Source organism: Atractosteus spatula, chromosome 20 (genome assembly GCF_055471065.1).
Source record: "Atractosteus spatula isolate fAtrSpa1 chromosome 20, fAtrSpa1.hap1, whole genome shotgun sequence".
NCBI classification, from domain to species: domain Eukaryota; kingdom Metazoa; phylum Chordata; class Actinopteri; order Semionotiformes; family Lepisosteidae; genus Atractosteus; species Atractosteus spatula.
The window spans coordinates 13,624,632-13,640,328 of record NC_142725.1 but is presented as its reverse complement, the minus strand read 5'-3'; the positions used below and the strand labels follow the sequence as shown (position 1 = coordinate 13,640,328).

Sequence of the window (15,697 nt, the reverse complement as noted above, 5' to 3'; positions counted from 1 at the left end):
CGAAAACAGTAGTCTACTCCGTCCAAGTGTGAATAAACGGCACCGAATTGCTTTTTTCTCCAAACCACGTGTTGCAAAACCTTTCCAAAACACCAACCAGGCGATCCCTATTGGCGCCTAAGATCCATGGTAAATGTAGGTTAGTCTTTACAAAGTTAAATACAAAGTAGTTTACCGTAAGAAGAAGACATACCATCGCGCAACGACATACCTACACATTTGAGAAAATCTGCAGTGTCGAGAGGAAACAAACTACAACACTTTATTGCGTTTTCGTGTTCAACTGTGACGTCATAATTCTTTACTCAAAAGCCCCGAGTGTCCGAAAATAACAGACAATTCTAAGTCACAAAGCGGCCTGAGTTTAAATGCGCGCCGACCTTGTTATTGGAAAGTTTAACCGACAGATTAAAGGGGAGTATGTTCGACCCTAAAACCCTGGATTTGCCTGCTGTTATTATCGACAGCGGCTCTTGGGTCTGCAAAGGCGGAATAGCTGGAGACTGCACCCCAAGATCTGCCGTGACCTCAGTAGTCGGTCGCCCCACGGGTCCAACCTCAACTCTGGGATGTGAGCGTGAATATTATGTCGGGGAAGAGGCTCGAGCAAAAGACGGGGTCCTCTCTTTAAGTTATCCGCTGACCCGTGGCATTGTTAACGACTGGGACGATATGGAGAAAATTTGGAGGCATGTCTACGAACGTGACTTAAGGATGCAGCCCAGCGAGAGACCTGTTCTTCTAACCGAAAGGCCCTTAAATCCCCCTACTGACAGGGAGAAGGTGACCGAGGTGATGTTTGAGAGTTTTGAAGTACCCGCAATGTTCGTGGCTGTGCAAGCGCTCTTAGCCCTCTACGCCTCAGGGCGCACGACGGGTACGGTTCTAGACAGCGGCGAGGGGGCTACCCACGTAGTCCCGGTCTACGACGGGTACTGTCTACCACATGCCGTGTCCAGACTCGACGTGGCAGGGAAAGACGTCTCGGAGCATTTGACAAAGTTGCTAATGGCAAGTGGCACGGCATTCCTTGGGACATCCGACGGAGACGTTGTGGAGGAACTGAAGGAGAGACTCTGCTACGTAGCACTGGACCCGACCTCCGAGGCGGAGAAACGGACGGAGGAGACTGAGAAAACTTTCCAGCTCCCAGATGGAAACACTGTGAAGATCGGGAATGCTCTCTTCAGAGCTCCGGAAGCGCTTTTTCATCCACTGGATGTAGGAGTGGAAGCATTGGGCATTGACAAACTGACTTGGAAGAGCATTACAAAATGTGACTTAGGCATCCGCAATACCCTACAAGCCAATATTCTAATTGCGGGAGGTTCGACACTTTTCCCGGGCTTTGAAGAGAGACTGCTGAAGGAGATGAGGCTACAGGCCCCTTCTGAGCTCTCACTGAAGATTATAGCGCCCCCAGACAGAAAATACTCGGTGTGGCTCGGCGCCTCTATTCTCACTTGCCTGAGTGCCTTTAAACAGATGTGGGTGACCGTTGATGATTATAAGGAGTTCGGACCTGCAGTGGTCCATAGAAAATGTTACTGAAACCCACCAGTCCGATTCCACTTTGTTGTGACTAATTTAGATCCAGATCACTTTAATTGTGAAGAAAAGTGGGGAAGTGTGTGACAATAAAAGTTTCAATCTTATTATTTAACCCCCTTTTTATTGTTTTAACAGAAAATGGTCTGAGAAACGATTTAGCATTTGTTTTGGAGATCAGTCAGCGAATGGCCTGGATCTTAACACTGTAGGCTAGTCTTAATTGCAAATAGTGTTGATAGTTAAACAAGTTTCCTGTTTGATTGTTAACGGCAGGGTTAATGAAATACACAGACATACGTTTTGTATTCCCCTGCTATTGAAAATCGTGGGCGCTATATAATGAAGTCTCGACTCATGTGGAGGTCAGCAGTACACGAAATTCCACTGTATTCCCAGTACGGCGTTAATTAACGGAAAACTCTGTAATTATGGCATCACTGTTTATTATGGTTTGTGGAGCTGCATATTTAGAAATACTACATTCACCTCTCCAATGACGTGCTGTTTTTACAAATATTTCGTTTAACAAATACAGCTTGCAGGTATGAACTAGTCACATTTTTAAGAAGCATGAAATCAGGAAATGGTTTTAAGGCTTTAAGCGCTGGAAACTAATCAAAGCCTACTTGATACAGTTGATTAACATATTTACATTTCAACAGGGACTATATCATTATTTTTAAAGTTCTGTGCATTTGTCACGGTATATATTTGCATAGGTAAAATGAAATCACGAGGAACTGGTGGGAGATCATATTTAATTCTTTGTTCACAGATATCCCTCGCAGATACAACATTTCATGCAAAATGAAAACGAGACTTAGTGGGGCAGCAGCTAATAGTACGTCTAAATTAGGAAATCCTTTCTAAAAACATCCGGTCCTTAAACGCAATAAATACACCTTAGCCAAGTTACGATGTCATACGTCTTTATTATGAAATCTCTTACTTGATAAAACACTATCAGTTGCAGTAAATGAAGGAATTTGGATCGGTACTGACGTCAGTGAAAGCAGTTCTGAAGTTACGTATTAATCGAGTAAACCTACAGTATATTGTGCAGGCAGTATATCGACATGACAAGCGCAAGGACCAGGAGTAAACGAAATATTCGAATTTTTCTTCACGCTCATATCGCTAACAAAACAATGCTGGGTATGCATAAATATATTGACAGAGAAGGATGTAGAAGTGATCGATATTGCTTTTTCAGTCTTCTGTTATGCTGTTTAGAGGGCGTGTATTTTAATACACCTGGAACAGAACAAAATGCATTTTCTTCTGATTTACCCACGTCGGATAAAAATAAAAAATACAACACATTTGAAGTTGGTGCAGTGTGTTTTGGCATTTACTGCTCTAAGCAAGGACTCTTTCTTTTGAGACAACAGGTGTATGGTGCAAATGTATTGTTCCCTAGATTTTTCTCTCTCCAATACAGTTTTGCCCGTTCTGAGCGTACTGTAAGTCTCTTATATGTCATTGCAGAAATACCGTGCGATGTGCGATGCGCTCCCCTTTCTGTTGCTAACAGACACGTTGTGGGATCTGGATCTTAATGTATGATACAGATGTTTACGAAATGGGACTATTTGAATAAAAGACATCCACCTTCACAAAAAAAGCGTATTTTCTGACTTTAATTACTGTAAGATTCCAGCCCGCCCGTTCATCATTTAAACCAACAGGGCTGTCTAACGAGTGGCAATGCCTTCCTTTGTCGACACTGGAAATATTCGATGACATTCTGCATATTTTCCTGTTAACTTCGTAAAATTATACTCACTTTATATAATGTTTATAGAGAAGGGATACCAGTATATTTATATCAGAAACTTTGCAAAATCCTCAGATCAAAGACCATTTAAAGTACCACAGAGAATATTAAGGGGAGATTCTGATTCGTTTGAGTTTGTGAAATAATTTAAGTTAGAGTCGCTCAGACCGTTAAGTGGAATTTCAAATGATAATGTCTAATTAGTAACCTAATATCCTGTCAAGCTGTTGAAGAAAACGCAATGTGATAGAAAGTGAAGACAGTATGAAACGAGGAAGAAAAGAGGCAAAAAGGCAACATTTCATGTAATCATATAATTTATTTGTAATAATTTTATTAAACCGTCTACAGCATCCAGGCTGTTTAAATAATCCTGAACTAATGCAGGCGTTTAAAAACGTTTTTCCCCTGCTGAATTAAAAACTAGTAAATACGTTACCGAAGACAGTTTTTTATTTTTTATATTTAGTAAAAAATAATTTAAAGCTTCTGAAGTATTCTTAAACATTTGTCCTTTTTAAAAAGAAGATAAATTCAGTCTATGCATTTTTTTTCCTCTTGTGATTTTTTTTTTAATGTTTCATGACGACAGCAAATTAGGAATTCGATTGGACAGTCTGATATTTAGGTAACTAGGGAAACATGCAGTGAATATTTCCACAGAGATTTTGTCTCGCATTTCTTTTGCAAAGGTGCTAACAGTTTTGCTAATCTGCTTCTAGGAGCGCGATCGCACGAACCACGTGATCATTTCTTTTCCAGGTCTGTGCTGGGTTCACGTGTGTTTCTGCTTTAACGTCGATCTCATTCTAAATGATCTCCAACGCGCGGAATACAGTATATATAGGTATATCGGTTGGTCCACCCATACAGAAAATACTTACCAAATTGGCGTTTATTATCAATTAATTTTAGTTAACGGCAAGTGGTTTTATATTCAATTTTGTATAAATATATTAGTAAGCTATATATAAAGACCAATAAATTAACATAAGAATTGGGTAACGAAGAGTTAAACGTCAATAATTATTGTCCCTTTCCCATTGTTTTCCCCCTCTATGCTCTGAAAGATTAAGATTATGATTCCGAGTGTCCCTGTGGATAGTTTGATTGATTACATCATATTAAGGTCACTTCTACTTTGGGGTAATTTTCTTCTCTGCCCCCGGGCGCTCTTTGGTTGTGCATTTTTATTGCTAGTTCTGCAGAGGCCTCGCTCTGTTGTTTTTCTGTGCTATCGGATTAATGATCTCAGGTCCATTCAAGTGAGACTGCGCGACCTTAGGGACTGATATATTGTATTTGCTCTAATATGGTGATGATGATGATGATGATACGCTTTTAACATATAGCAAGTTGAATTGTAAACATGTTTTCTTACGCATTCTGTTTATAGTAGGGTATTTGTTCAAGCCCTTTGAAATACATTAATCTATCATTATTTAATATTTCTGTTTTGATCATATACTTCGAGTCTTTCTTTCCGCTTGTTTACGTTTCTAAGGTTTTTTTGTATAGGTTTTTCTCTGGATACAACTTGGTTTGGTAAATTTTATGTCTTTAAAGATGTCATTAATATTTAGTAATACTTCATTAATATTTAGTAATACTTCTCATTTGTCAGGCTGGTAATGTAGTGTTAAATACACAAATTAAGTCTACAGCCTGGGCAAAAAACAAACAAACCCAAACTGTCCATTTATTTATAATGCACTTTACTTTTTGACACTATAGTATACATTATTTGTGGATTGTTAGGTTATATGACTTCTTTCAAAAAGATGATCATGGTAAATGTATAACTTTGCTAGTGTGGGGTGAATGATCTGTATTGTAAACCTATTTGGGATGAAAAATCATATTCTTGAAACGCGTCTTAAAAGGAACGTAGTCTGAAAAATTGCTCAGATCCGCGTTATTTCTCGGATGTTGGATGTAAAAGACGTGTGTGATTTCTTACGCGTAATGTCCGATCGGCGTCGGGCAGATTAGGTTTCGGTATATCCCTCAGCGTGAGCTTGTGTAGGGCTGTTGGGATGCGATGGGAAGCTGTAAACACGTTTTATAATCACAGGGCGAACAACTTAATGGCAACCAAAACACAACTTAATCAGTGGACGTTAATACAATATCACCTTTCAATTCAGCATTGGCTTGCGGTATCGAGACCAAATGGGCATGAGTACTGTATATGACTTGTCCTTAAAATGGTTGATCTTGGAGATCAAAGCTAAAGAAGTACTGTAAGACCTCGCTCATCGTTAAATATTGTCTCTCTATACACAGATTTAGACAGAAAAGTAAACATTTTCAGCACACGAAGCAGAAAGACTGTTGAACATGCATGCCGGTTGCAGAAAGGCTATTGGTGGTTAATTTTCGCAGCAGACTGCTGCCATCTTCTGTGACAGAGTTAAAATTGACTTTTCATTCTTTGATTGACAAAATTGCCAGTGATCTGATGGCCTTGGGGATAGAAGGTAAGAGCAAGACTGACTTCTCCGAACCTCAGAAAAAAAGAAACACGCTGGCTTACATTCACATTAGACTTGCAAGAAGGTTGCTTTAATGTGTTGGACAACGACACAACGACCCGTACACCATTGCTGCACGGCTAATCTACAGCTGTGATATCACAGTCGATTTGCGTGCACGGGAGGCGTTTTCTACACCCTGCCTTGTTACTCGTGACTTCACAGTGTCTCTTCAGGCATGCGCGTCTCCATCATCTGTTCATGATCCGTGGAATGTTCAAGTATAATAACATATCGATTCATAATTGGAAAAAAAAATAATGTATTAATAAAACTATATTTAAATATTTTAAAAACAGACCAGCATGCCCCTGACTTAGTTGTTCAGAGTGGTGACTCTTCACGAGCAACGTGAAAATAAATCTTTGACATTCACTTAAAAGTGGTTACTGCGCGTCACCTGAAGACGTTTTTCCAATTTTTGAAGCTTCTTTTTTAATGAAGGATTTGGCGGCACGTGGTAATGAAATGCGCTGATCTCTTCAGTTTGGGAAAATGTCCCTTTGTGAGCACTTGGGAAAATGAAGTCTTTATTAGCCGCAGCGATCATTGTTCTTACAATCCACGTTAAGATACACTTTCCACAACAATACACAACCCACCTTTGAGCACACGAGACTGACAAGATTGAATGATTAAAGTGGAGGCGTCGAATGACTGGCGTTAATGAAACATTGTAGTCACCTGCAGCCTGCATTTGAAATCCAGTTTTGTCAAAAGCTGCCTGACTTCTACCCAGAGCCGTTACCTCGCAGGTGAAACGCGGACACAGATCAGCTCCCGCAGAACCATCAATTTGCGTTTGGAATGTATTCAAATGGCTGTGGAATGTATTCTTTCGTTAATTGATGTTATTGTTTGTGATTACAGGCAGTCCCAGTTTACCTTCACCCCCCGTCATTCCCAATATCCCAAGGGACAGCGTCAAACACTATTTAGTCAGTGGCAGATACTTTGAAACGAAGATGAAAAAGTAAAATGACGAATAAAAAAAAAAGCAGTGGGATTAGCGGTCAGACGTCCCATTTCCCACAGACGCGCAAGGTCTTGAACCCAATTAATGGGTAATAATTACCAAGCCGACTTCACCACAGCCACTGCTGCCCTTCATTAAGCTGCGGAGAAAAAAGCGCTCGAGTGAACGCCAGGGGTACTCCTGTTCTCGCAAAAAGGTGAAATGTTTCTACCGGGCCTTCAACGTTCTGCTTATTTTAACCCAGAATCTAACAATAACGAGCTCACAACTATTCATGAATCTGTAGATGCTCTGCCTTAATCCATGTTTTGCCTATTCCTATTACAAATAATGCAGTACACTCTCTGACATGTCTTTTTTTTTTACTGTGGGCAAACGTTGGGCAAACAGCCCGGTCGATGGGAAAAGCATTAGATGGGCTGCATGCCCATATTTTGCACAGCGTGGAAAATCGGGCTCATTGTTTACATCATAATTTTGTGTACTAAAGTATTTACTTTTCCCGAGTCTGTAGTATATTTCAGTGGTCAAAAAAATCTTAAGCATTCGGCAGTCGACATCATTCGGTATATTTCCGGTTTAAAATGGGTGGCCTATTAAATTAAACTTAAGAGTGCCACCATTGGAATTTTGAATTTAAAACACCCGAGGTGGTGAACCGCACTTTTACTTAAAGTGGTCCTAATCACTACTGCAGGTGATGCAACACATTAAAGGCAATATTACGGATGCAGAAGTCTAAATATCTGCCTAAGCGTGTGATGGGGAAATGCAGGTTTTAAAAGGAAGTGTTTGAAATTCCTGATTTTTGTAACTTATTTCTGAAGAATGCGTGTCTGGGACAAAGCGCTTGTACTCTGGGTGCACGTTAAAACGTATTTGGCATTTCAGGTTGGTGTTTTGATGTACTTTAAATGTCTAAAAGGCTGCAGCAATCATTTTCTGGCATAAGGCTGTTGCGGATATCTCATGAACCAAGATGTTATCTCCCTCTAGCACATAAATCCGAGAACTGGAGTGTAAGCCATTTCTACTGTGGATAAAGCTTCCGTTTCAGGGTTAGGATAGAAATCCACATGGATTGCAGACCACACGAATCTGATGATGTATTTTGTCTTTGCACGCTCTTGAAAAGTCTTTTGCTGTTTTTGTTCCATCTATGATTTTATAATGTTTTGAAAAGACAATAGGCCATTTACTGTATATTCAGTTAAATCGACGGAAACGATTTAAGCTAATAAAAGATGCATATAGGAGCTAAGGTAACTCTGTACCTGAAGTAAAAAATGCAGAATATGCGTTTGCTTCTGGGGACCCAATGATTATTGCCAGTTGTTTAGACCTTGTGTTAAAATAGGCTGTTACTATTCTTCATAAAATTGTGAATACACATATTTAATTAACTGTCCCTTATAACCAGCTGTCAGTAAATGGGGCTATGGCATTATTCTGTGCAAAGACAGCGCAATTACACTGATCCTTCCGATTGTATTAGATTTTTCCTGAAAATAAAACCATACTGTATGTAACGTCAAGGTAGGTATATTATTTGCGAAGCAGTTGCTCATACGATATGTTGTATAAATGAAGCTCTCTGAAAGAAGATTGAAATGTATTGACTGGACTATTTTACATAGAAAAAAATTAAATGTAATATAATGCAATGTTTTGCGAAGCAAAGGTAATGAACAGGACCACGAGCAAAGTCGGGAACTGCCCTCACTTTTCAGCTTTGCGGTATTTGTGCAGAATAGCTCTCTTTACGTTAATAAAATACATCACTGGCCATTTTTCTTCGACACTAAAGGAAACAGACACGATATATTACATTCTCTGTTCTATTATTTGTATTCCTTGGATTTTCTCAGCTCCTTCATCGTCTCTGTACGGCTTAATTTTATTCCATTGCCCGTGGCCCAGTGAATGAATGAACTTTGCGTACGTTACTATTAAATTACTCTTTTTTAATCTAAAAACCTGAAAGATCAACTGAAATTCAGTGACCCTTAAACACACCAACATAAAAGGATCATGAAAGCCTGTTATATTTCCCAGTAAAGGTGGACTTAAGGATCGGTATTAGTCAGGATAAGTAAAACCTGTAAAGGAATCGTGTTTAATAGGTGTTCATTAGGTGAATGTACCTCTGTCCTAACCGTTTGATCAAATTAATTCTAATAATAAATTGCTGGAAAGAGAGTTATTGATGTGTAAGAGAGAAAGAAGCGGATATAACTGCGGCCTGGACTGCAAAGCACCTCTCTTCCGGGGTCTGGGCCAGCATCCCTCCCTTCCTGAGCTCAAACCACAGGGAAATGGCAACAATCTGGAATGAAAATACTCCAAATATGTGTTTTAGCAGAGCCATCGGATTCTAAGAGCTCGTAAAATTCAGACGTTTAAATGACGCATAAAACTATACCCCAATGAGCAAACGTTGACCAACATGTTTTTTTTATAAGCATGCATGCAATTAAATGCTCTTAAAGGTGTTGCTTGCTATGAAATAATTTGTCCTATACGAAAGCGAGCAATTTCAGAGACTTGCATAATACGGCTTTTGGGGTGTTTTTGAAAGCATTCGTATAATGAGGAAACGGGTTGCGGTTTCTCACTTAAACATTTGCAAATGATCAAATCTTGAACATTGATCACAGCAGAGAGATCTGAAAATTCGTTACAATTGTATCACATTACTTTCTTTGAATGTCCAAAATATCCTTATCACACGAATTAATGGGCTGGCACGAAACGCATTTTTCTAGAATCTTTGTGCAAAATATCAAAATTCTGTTTAACTCAAGTTCTATACTGCATGGAAGCAGTCAGACGTCCAGTATGAATTATTTTAGATTTATTGTTTTATAGCACAGTAGTGTTCTTTTATAGAAGCTGCTGTAAGTGAAGAATGACGCAAGAGTGAACTGACATTTTTTTTTCCTATTGATATGAAACACAACACTACATAGAGGCTACATAAAAATCAACAGTTACATTACATTTTACGGAACATAGTTGCAATTCACTGAGGTCGCGTCATCGTGAAGCGATTCTGACCCCGTTTATTGAAAATATTTGTTCAAAGCTGTTTAAACAATTCGTCAACATGAGAAGAAAACGAATATTCCTTCTGGTTTTGGGAACTACACATTATTACAAAAAGCAAAACATTGCACTCTGTCTCAAAAACAGTTAACTGTCCAAATAAAGACCTGTAAAACTTAGAATAGACCTATCATGTCTATGAAAAAGGAAACAAATTTAAACTGAACTGAAGTCACCGATTTTACCTTCATAATCAGCTTTCGTATATTAATATAAGTAGAATTCGGGTGAGAACTGCTTAAAAGCAACTGCTGAAATAATAGATCGTTTTTACCGACTTGATATACACATATGAATAAAATACACGGTCTGTGCCATTAGATGTATATGCTAATGATAGTCTGTGCTTTAAAATATGGTTTAATTCCATATACTTTGTGTCATTTCAATTTTTATTTGACAGAATCTGGTCTATACAAACTTTCCAGTTTAATCCAACTGTATAACAAAATTATACATCTAGTGTAGGTTAAAAAAGAAGCATCATGCGTGATCATGGGAGTTATACTAAAGCTGTTTTAGGAATCTCAAAGAGTAGAACATAGAGGGGAAAACTCGCTCTCTAATGAAAAAGGCACTGGGACATTCCTAGGAACTTCTTGCAAAAAAATTAACGTGATCATTTTTGATTGAATAAATAGGAACTTTTAAGGAACGTCTTACATTTGTGACATTCTTGGAATCGATTCTGATTTCGCAATACCTGTTTCTCCTAAAACAATCTACTCTCCTTATTGAAAATGAAAGCTTCCGTACAATTATTATATTTTTATTACCGATAATAATGAAAAATTAAATCCTGTGATCTCATTCTGTAATAAGAGATAATGTTGTAACTCCTAGATCCTGGCGGTTGTACGTGGGAGCCGCCGTGTCCCAGTGGCGTTACGTTATACCTGAGCTAAGGTGCACAGATCAGGGTAAGTAAATCGAGCTTTTTTATGGCAGTAATATTCGGGGTTAAGGTTTACAACCGAGTCTGCTTTAACCCATGGGTGGTCACTTCGGTTTTGACCGTGAATTACATATCCAGTATTTACTTGTCTTGGAGAGGAGTATTTTAGATTGCTTCATCACTCCAACTCTGAAGAGGATAGGTGAACATGCAGTTGGTCTTGAGGTACTGGTATGGGAGTCTTCAAATACTCTTCCAACAAGTAAAATAAAAACATTAAATAAAAAGATCCATATGCTCAACCACTTGGCACTTTTGCACATTTACATAATCATGACCCCCCGTTGTCCCTAATTTAGCGTTAGTGTCGAAAACATCGTAAGGGGAATTTATCTGTTTAAGAGCGAAATTATAAGCCATGAATTTTAAAAGTAAAAATGTCCACAAAAGAAAAACGAGTAATATTAAATATTAGTATTCAATTCTTTATCATTTCAATGCGTTTTCCCCCGCGTGTTTATTCCTATGCTTTAAAGAATCAGAATTAGTTCGGTAATTTACGCCTGACAGTTTAATGGAATACCAGCAGAAAAGTAGAATTAGCAGATGTGTACCTACTGACAACCATGGAGTCCACAAACCTATAGCAATGCAGAAGGCAGAGAACTGACTCAATAAAAATCTCTCTGTCCAGTCATATTTAGCACTCAATCACAAGAGAAAAATACATTTAACAGCGTAATATAAATACATCAATTAATGCAAACCCATTCTACCCTGATGTAAGTCTGCATTTTTCATAATATTGAGTGAAAATGATGTCCAATGATCTTTAATACTTCACATTTCTGACCATATTCATTCATGTATAAAACCAAAAATTGTAATGATTCTGTCTCGTCTTCTTTTGTTTAGAAATCCAGTTTAACTGTAAATATCAGATACATCTGTATGCGCAAGGTAGCAATTAAATGTTGTTACTTGCCTACGAATGATATGGTTCATTAAGACGATTTGAAAATTAAATAATTAAAGCACATTGGTTAAAATCTAGATACATGGAATGTAAAGATTTCAAGAAAACAAATCTGACTTTTAGGCAATCTGTTTTGTGTAAAATGTGACATTTGTGTAATTAGGAGAGGTTATAACATGCTTTTCTACTTTTCTACAGCGTCTGCTGCTATGTAGAAAACGTTTTAAGCACGCAGAACATATGGCTCAAGAACGAAAAACTTATTCATTAGAAAAGTGAAGCAGGCATTAGAAATATGGTTATATATCTTTTCTATTGCTCTGATGAAGAAAAACCTAAACTGAGTTCTACGTAGAAAGTAGCAAGTCGGTACACAAAATATTTTACAAGCTTTTTTTTTTCAAAAACAGAAATTTCCCTACGCCGAGTCTGACTGCTGTGCTGTTAAAGTCTAATATTTCTCCTACCAGCACAAAAAAAAAGTAATATTTTTTCGGAAAAAAAATAAGCGATCGGATGTCAAATTCATTCATATCATAACGTGTTTTATTTAGTATGAAAACATATACATTGAAACATTTATTGTAACATCGAGGCGCTTCAAGTCAACTGGGGAAAAATAGTTCGACGGTTAGACCACAAAAAAAAAAATTAAAAAGGTTGTAGCTGAATTCATAGTATTTATGTCCGATACAGGCACCGTACAACCTTTTTTCTTTGTAGTTACGAATACGCCTGTACAGCAAGAACCTAAATGGTTTCTAAGAAGGTTAAACACCTACCGACACAACAGACGCACAATGCCGTTCATAGATGTGTACATCACATGCACAAATATATAAAACAGGTGCAACCGAAGGTGATACTTACCACATCACTAGGTTTAAGTGGCTATTTGTCTTCTGGAAGGCTATGTTAAATAATGCTGTTTTATTGTATACAACTGCAAAGTAAATTGGAAGTCGGATCTCCTGTAAATAAAGGAAAGATATTTCCGGATGCAAAATATTTGAGGTTTGCGTATTTTTTTGTTTTGTTTTGTGGTTATATAAAAACGGTTGGTGAAAAGGGGGAAAAGATGCCCTGTGCAGAAATCACCCACCTGGAATCCGGCACCTCTGACTGTATTCCGAGCACAGTGTACACAATGCCTGAAAGCCTGCTGTGCTGCGTACGCATTGGGCAACATATGAAACGCAGTGACCGCATACCCGGGGTGCTAAATCATCTCTTGTAAAACCATAGGCGCTATTCATTTTACCTTAAACCTATTGATGGATCTTAATTACTGGTGTCAAAAATAACTGAAGGGGAAAGATGGAAAAAATGGTAGGGCCAGCAGAAGTTAAAATACAGAAAGGGGAATGTCTAACATCCACAAACTAAATTTTTGCCTCTGGGGAAAAAAAAGAAAAAAATAAGTAAAATGCAGAAGGAGGAAAGGTCGACCAAGACTAAAATAGAGTGTATGTACGCATTATAATGTATCTAAAAACAAACGCCACAGAATTAACTATGACTTAAAAGTAATGTGCTAAATCTAGAATAACAACAAAATTTCATAATTGCTCAGCAGCATTTCATACTTTACCTTGCATCTCCAATTTACGATGTCACGCTTTATTTTATTAATTTTAAATCAGAATCGATACTGGTGTTGATAAAGATCGCCTTAGAACGCCAGGATGCGACCTTGACCCCTTACCCCGTGCAGTGTCCAGTGCGAGACCGGAGCCCGCAGGTTTGAGAAAATAGAGTTATAGCTCTTAAAGGGGCAGCCGAGGAGGGGGAAAACGGAGCTGGGGATGGTGCGGAGAGAAGGAGGAGGAGGGGAAGAGATAAGTGATCTAAAGGGGAGACGATAGGACAAAAAGTGATGATGATGAATACATTGGAAAGTTTTTTGGCCCTGGCGAGGGTGTCAGATTGAATGGCCTGTGCGCATGTGCGGAGGTGTCCAAACTGACAATGCTTGTGAGATGAAGATAGTGTTGTTGCTGCTTCTGGGCTCAAGGAGGACGAGAGGAATCTACAAGCCGACAAGATGAGATCCAAGGCAAGGGCGAGAAAACTGGCCAAAAGTAGGTCTTTTTTTTCCTTCTTCCACTTTACCCCGGCAGCTAGATCCTCCGGGCTTCTCGTGCAGATCACAAAGGTGTTCTTTTCATAGATCAGGTCCTGCGAGAAACGCTCCTTTGCCCTTGTACATATTTCTGTTTTCTTTCTTCACAATAATTTCAAAGCTGAAACACACCAGAGCCTGGATGTCCTCGCTGTTTTCTGCTGCGGCTGCCACGGCTTGCTCGTTCACAGCGGCAGAAGTTTTCTATATGATGAAGCTGCAACGCTGGTGTTTGTCGTTGAAATTAGAAGGAGAAAAAAAGGTATCTTACAGAATTCCTAGCGGTTGCGACGCTGTAGGCTCGGCGATTTCTGTGCGAGGAGGTTAGAAACTGGATAGAATCGTTAAAACGAAAGTTAACTAAAAGTTGACGAAAGGGATAGTAACTTTTTTATTGAGTCGTTCCAAGTCTTGTGAAATAATATTCCTGGGTTTTGAAATAGTGGGCGCTCTAGCACTGCTCATGGCAACACGACTTTTAGAATCCAACGAGAGAGCAGGCTGTAACACACGCACTCTGAAATCAGGGGGACAAGTTATTTAGGAGAAAGATTCTGTAGGAAAATGGCTATGGTTTCATAAAGCTTTTTCTGTCTTTTTTTTCCTGTCAAAAGAAAATGCACCTATGGAGTTTTTTTTCTTCCTGGGCAGTGGTGTTTCAATTGCGTTTTGATTTCATCTGGGAATAGCAATCAATATTGTTCCTGGTACAAGAAATATATTTTGCTGGACTGTTGCTTACTTCATGGTATTTCACATGGGAAATATGTTGATTCTTTTAAGTCTGTCGTGTAAGCAGTTTGTTTTGCTAAAGGGACTGTGTGGCTTTTAATTTATGAAGTTTAGAGACTACTGCACGATCGGACTTCTGTGTAATGACTAGGCTTTTACTTTGACGTTCATTGTAGGTTATATATCTTGAAATGTTAATGTATTAAAATGCGTGTCCACTTTTCCTAAGTAAAAATTCTAAAATAATCCTAACGATCACTGGTGTTTCTTAAAAATGTATTGATGACAGTATATCCGCTATTTGCGTTCGGTATTTATTACAATGAAGCACTTACCCGGATTTGAGTTTGAAAACGCACTGTTTTTCAGGTAAGTCTCTAAAAAAAGGACTTAAATCTTATAATGTATTTTGATTGTAAGTTAAAGCCTCAATTTTAAACATCTTGGCATTTCAACAAAGCTGAATGCCAGAAAACTATGAAGTTTCTTATCTCTTAGTTGCGTGTTTTACTTTTGAGTTTACGAGCGAAAAAAAAGTAAACTGAATTTCTCATATTTAAAATGAAGGAAACAACACATTCCTAAATCCAGTTATTCTATAATCTCCTATTGTTTAATAAACCGTCTACAGATCTCTCAGATCTCCACTTAAAAACTAGACTTCTAAACATTGCGGATTGTATTGTACTGACATGCAATATTTTATTTAAATGAGAAAATGTTTTGTTATATATTAGGGTGCACCTAGCCAAGGCAATATTATTTAAGCTAGTTTCGGTTTTTGTTTATATATGTGAGAGGCATGCTTACACATACCTACGTATCAACATGAATGGGAACCTTGTACTGTACATATAGTTTCGAAGAACTTTTTTCACTAGCTTAATACCATTGTTGATTGGATCGCTTAAATTTACTGCACTCCAAAATACTTATGGTCTAGCAATTTAATAATATACTATAGACGTCCTGTGCTTTCTTTAGTGAGCCCTAATCATCTCTTTTGGAATTAATTAAATTTCTTGTTTT

The 15,697-nt window shown here is 38.3% G+C and overlaps 2 protein-coding genes across 4 annotated transcripts in view; both read left to right on the top strand.

The window, feature by feature from the left end:
• Nucleotides 1-420: 420 nt before the first annotated feature.
• On the top strand, nt 421-1,551 carry LOC148817584 (uncharacterized). The gene has a single exon (XM_088938331.1). It carries the CDS (start codon nt 421-423, stop codon nt 1,549-1,551), a length of 1,131 nt encoding a protein of 376 aa, XP_088794457.1.
• Nucleotides 1,552-13,755: 12,204 nt separating this feature from the next.
• prdm16 (PR domain containing 16) overlaps nt 13,756-15,697 on the top strand; it is a 223,921-nt gene continuing 221,979 nt past the window's right edge. For all 3 annotated transcript variants that reach the window (XM_088938064.1, XM_088938065.1, XM_088938062.1), the window contains exon 1: nt 13,756-13,895. In XM_088938064.1, the coding sequence (XP_088794190.1) occupies nt 13,859-13,895 (37 nt within the window). In that variant the 5' untranslated portion in view covers nt 13,756-13,858. The remainder of the gene's footprint in view (nt 13,896-15,697) is intronic.

What these genes read in the sequence shown, in the direction of transcription:
- LOC148817584 (XM_088938331.1), top strand. Translation starts at nt 421, where the DNA reads ATGTTCGACCCTAAAACCCTGGATTTGCCTGCTGTTATTATCGACAGC.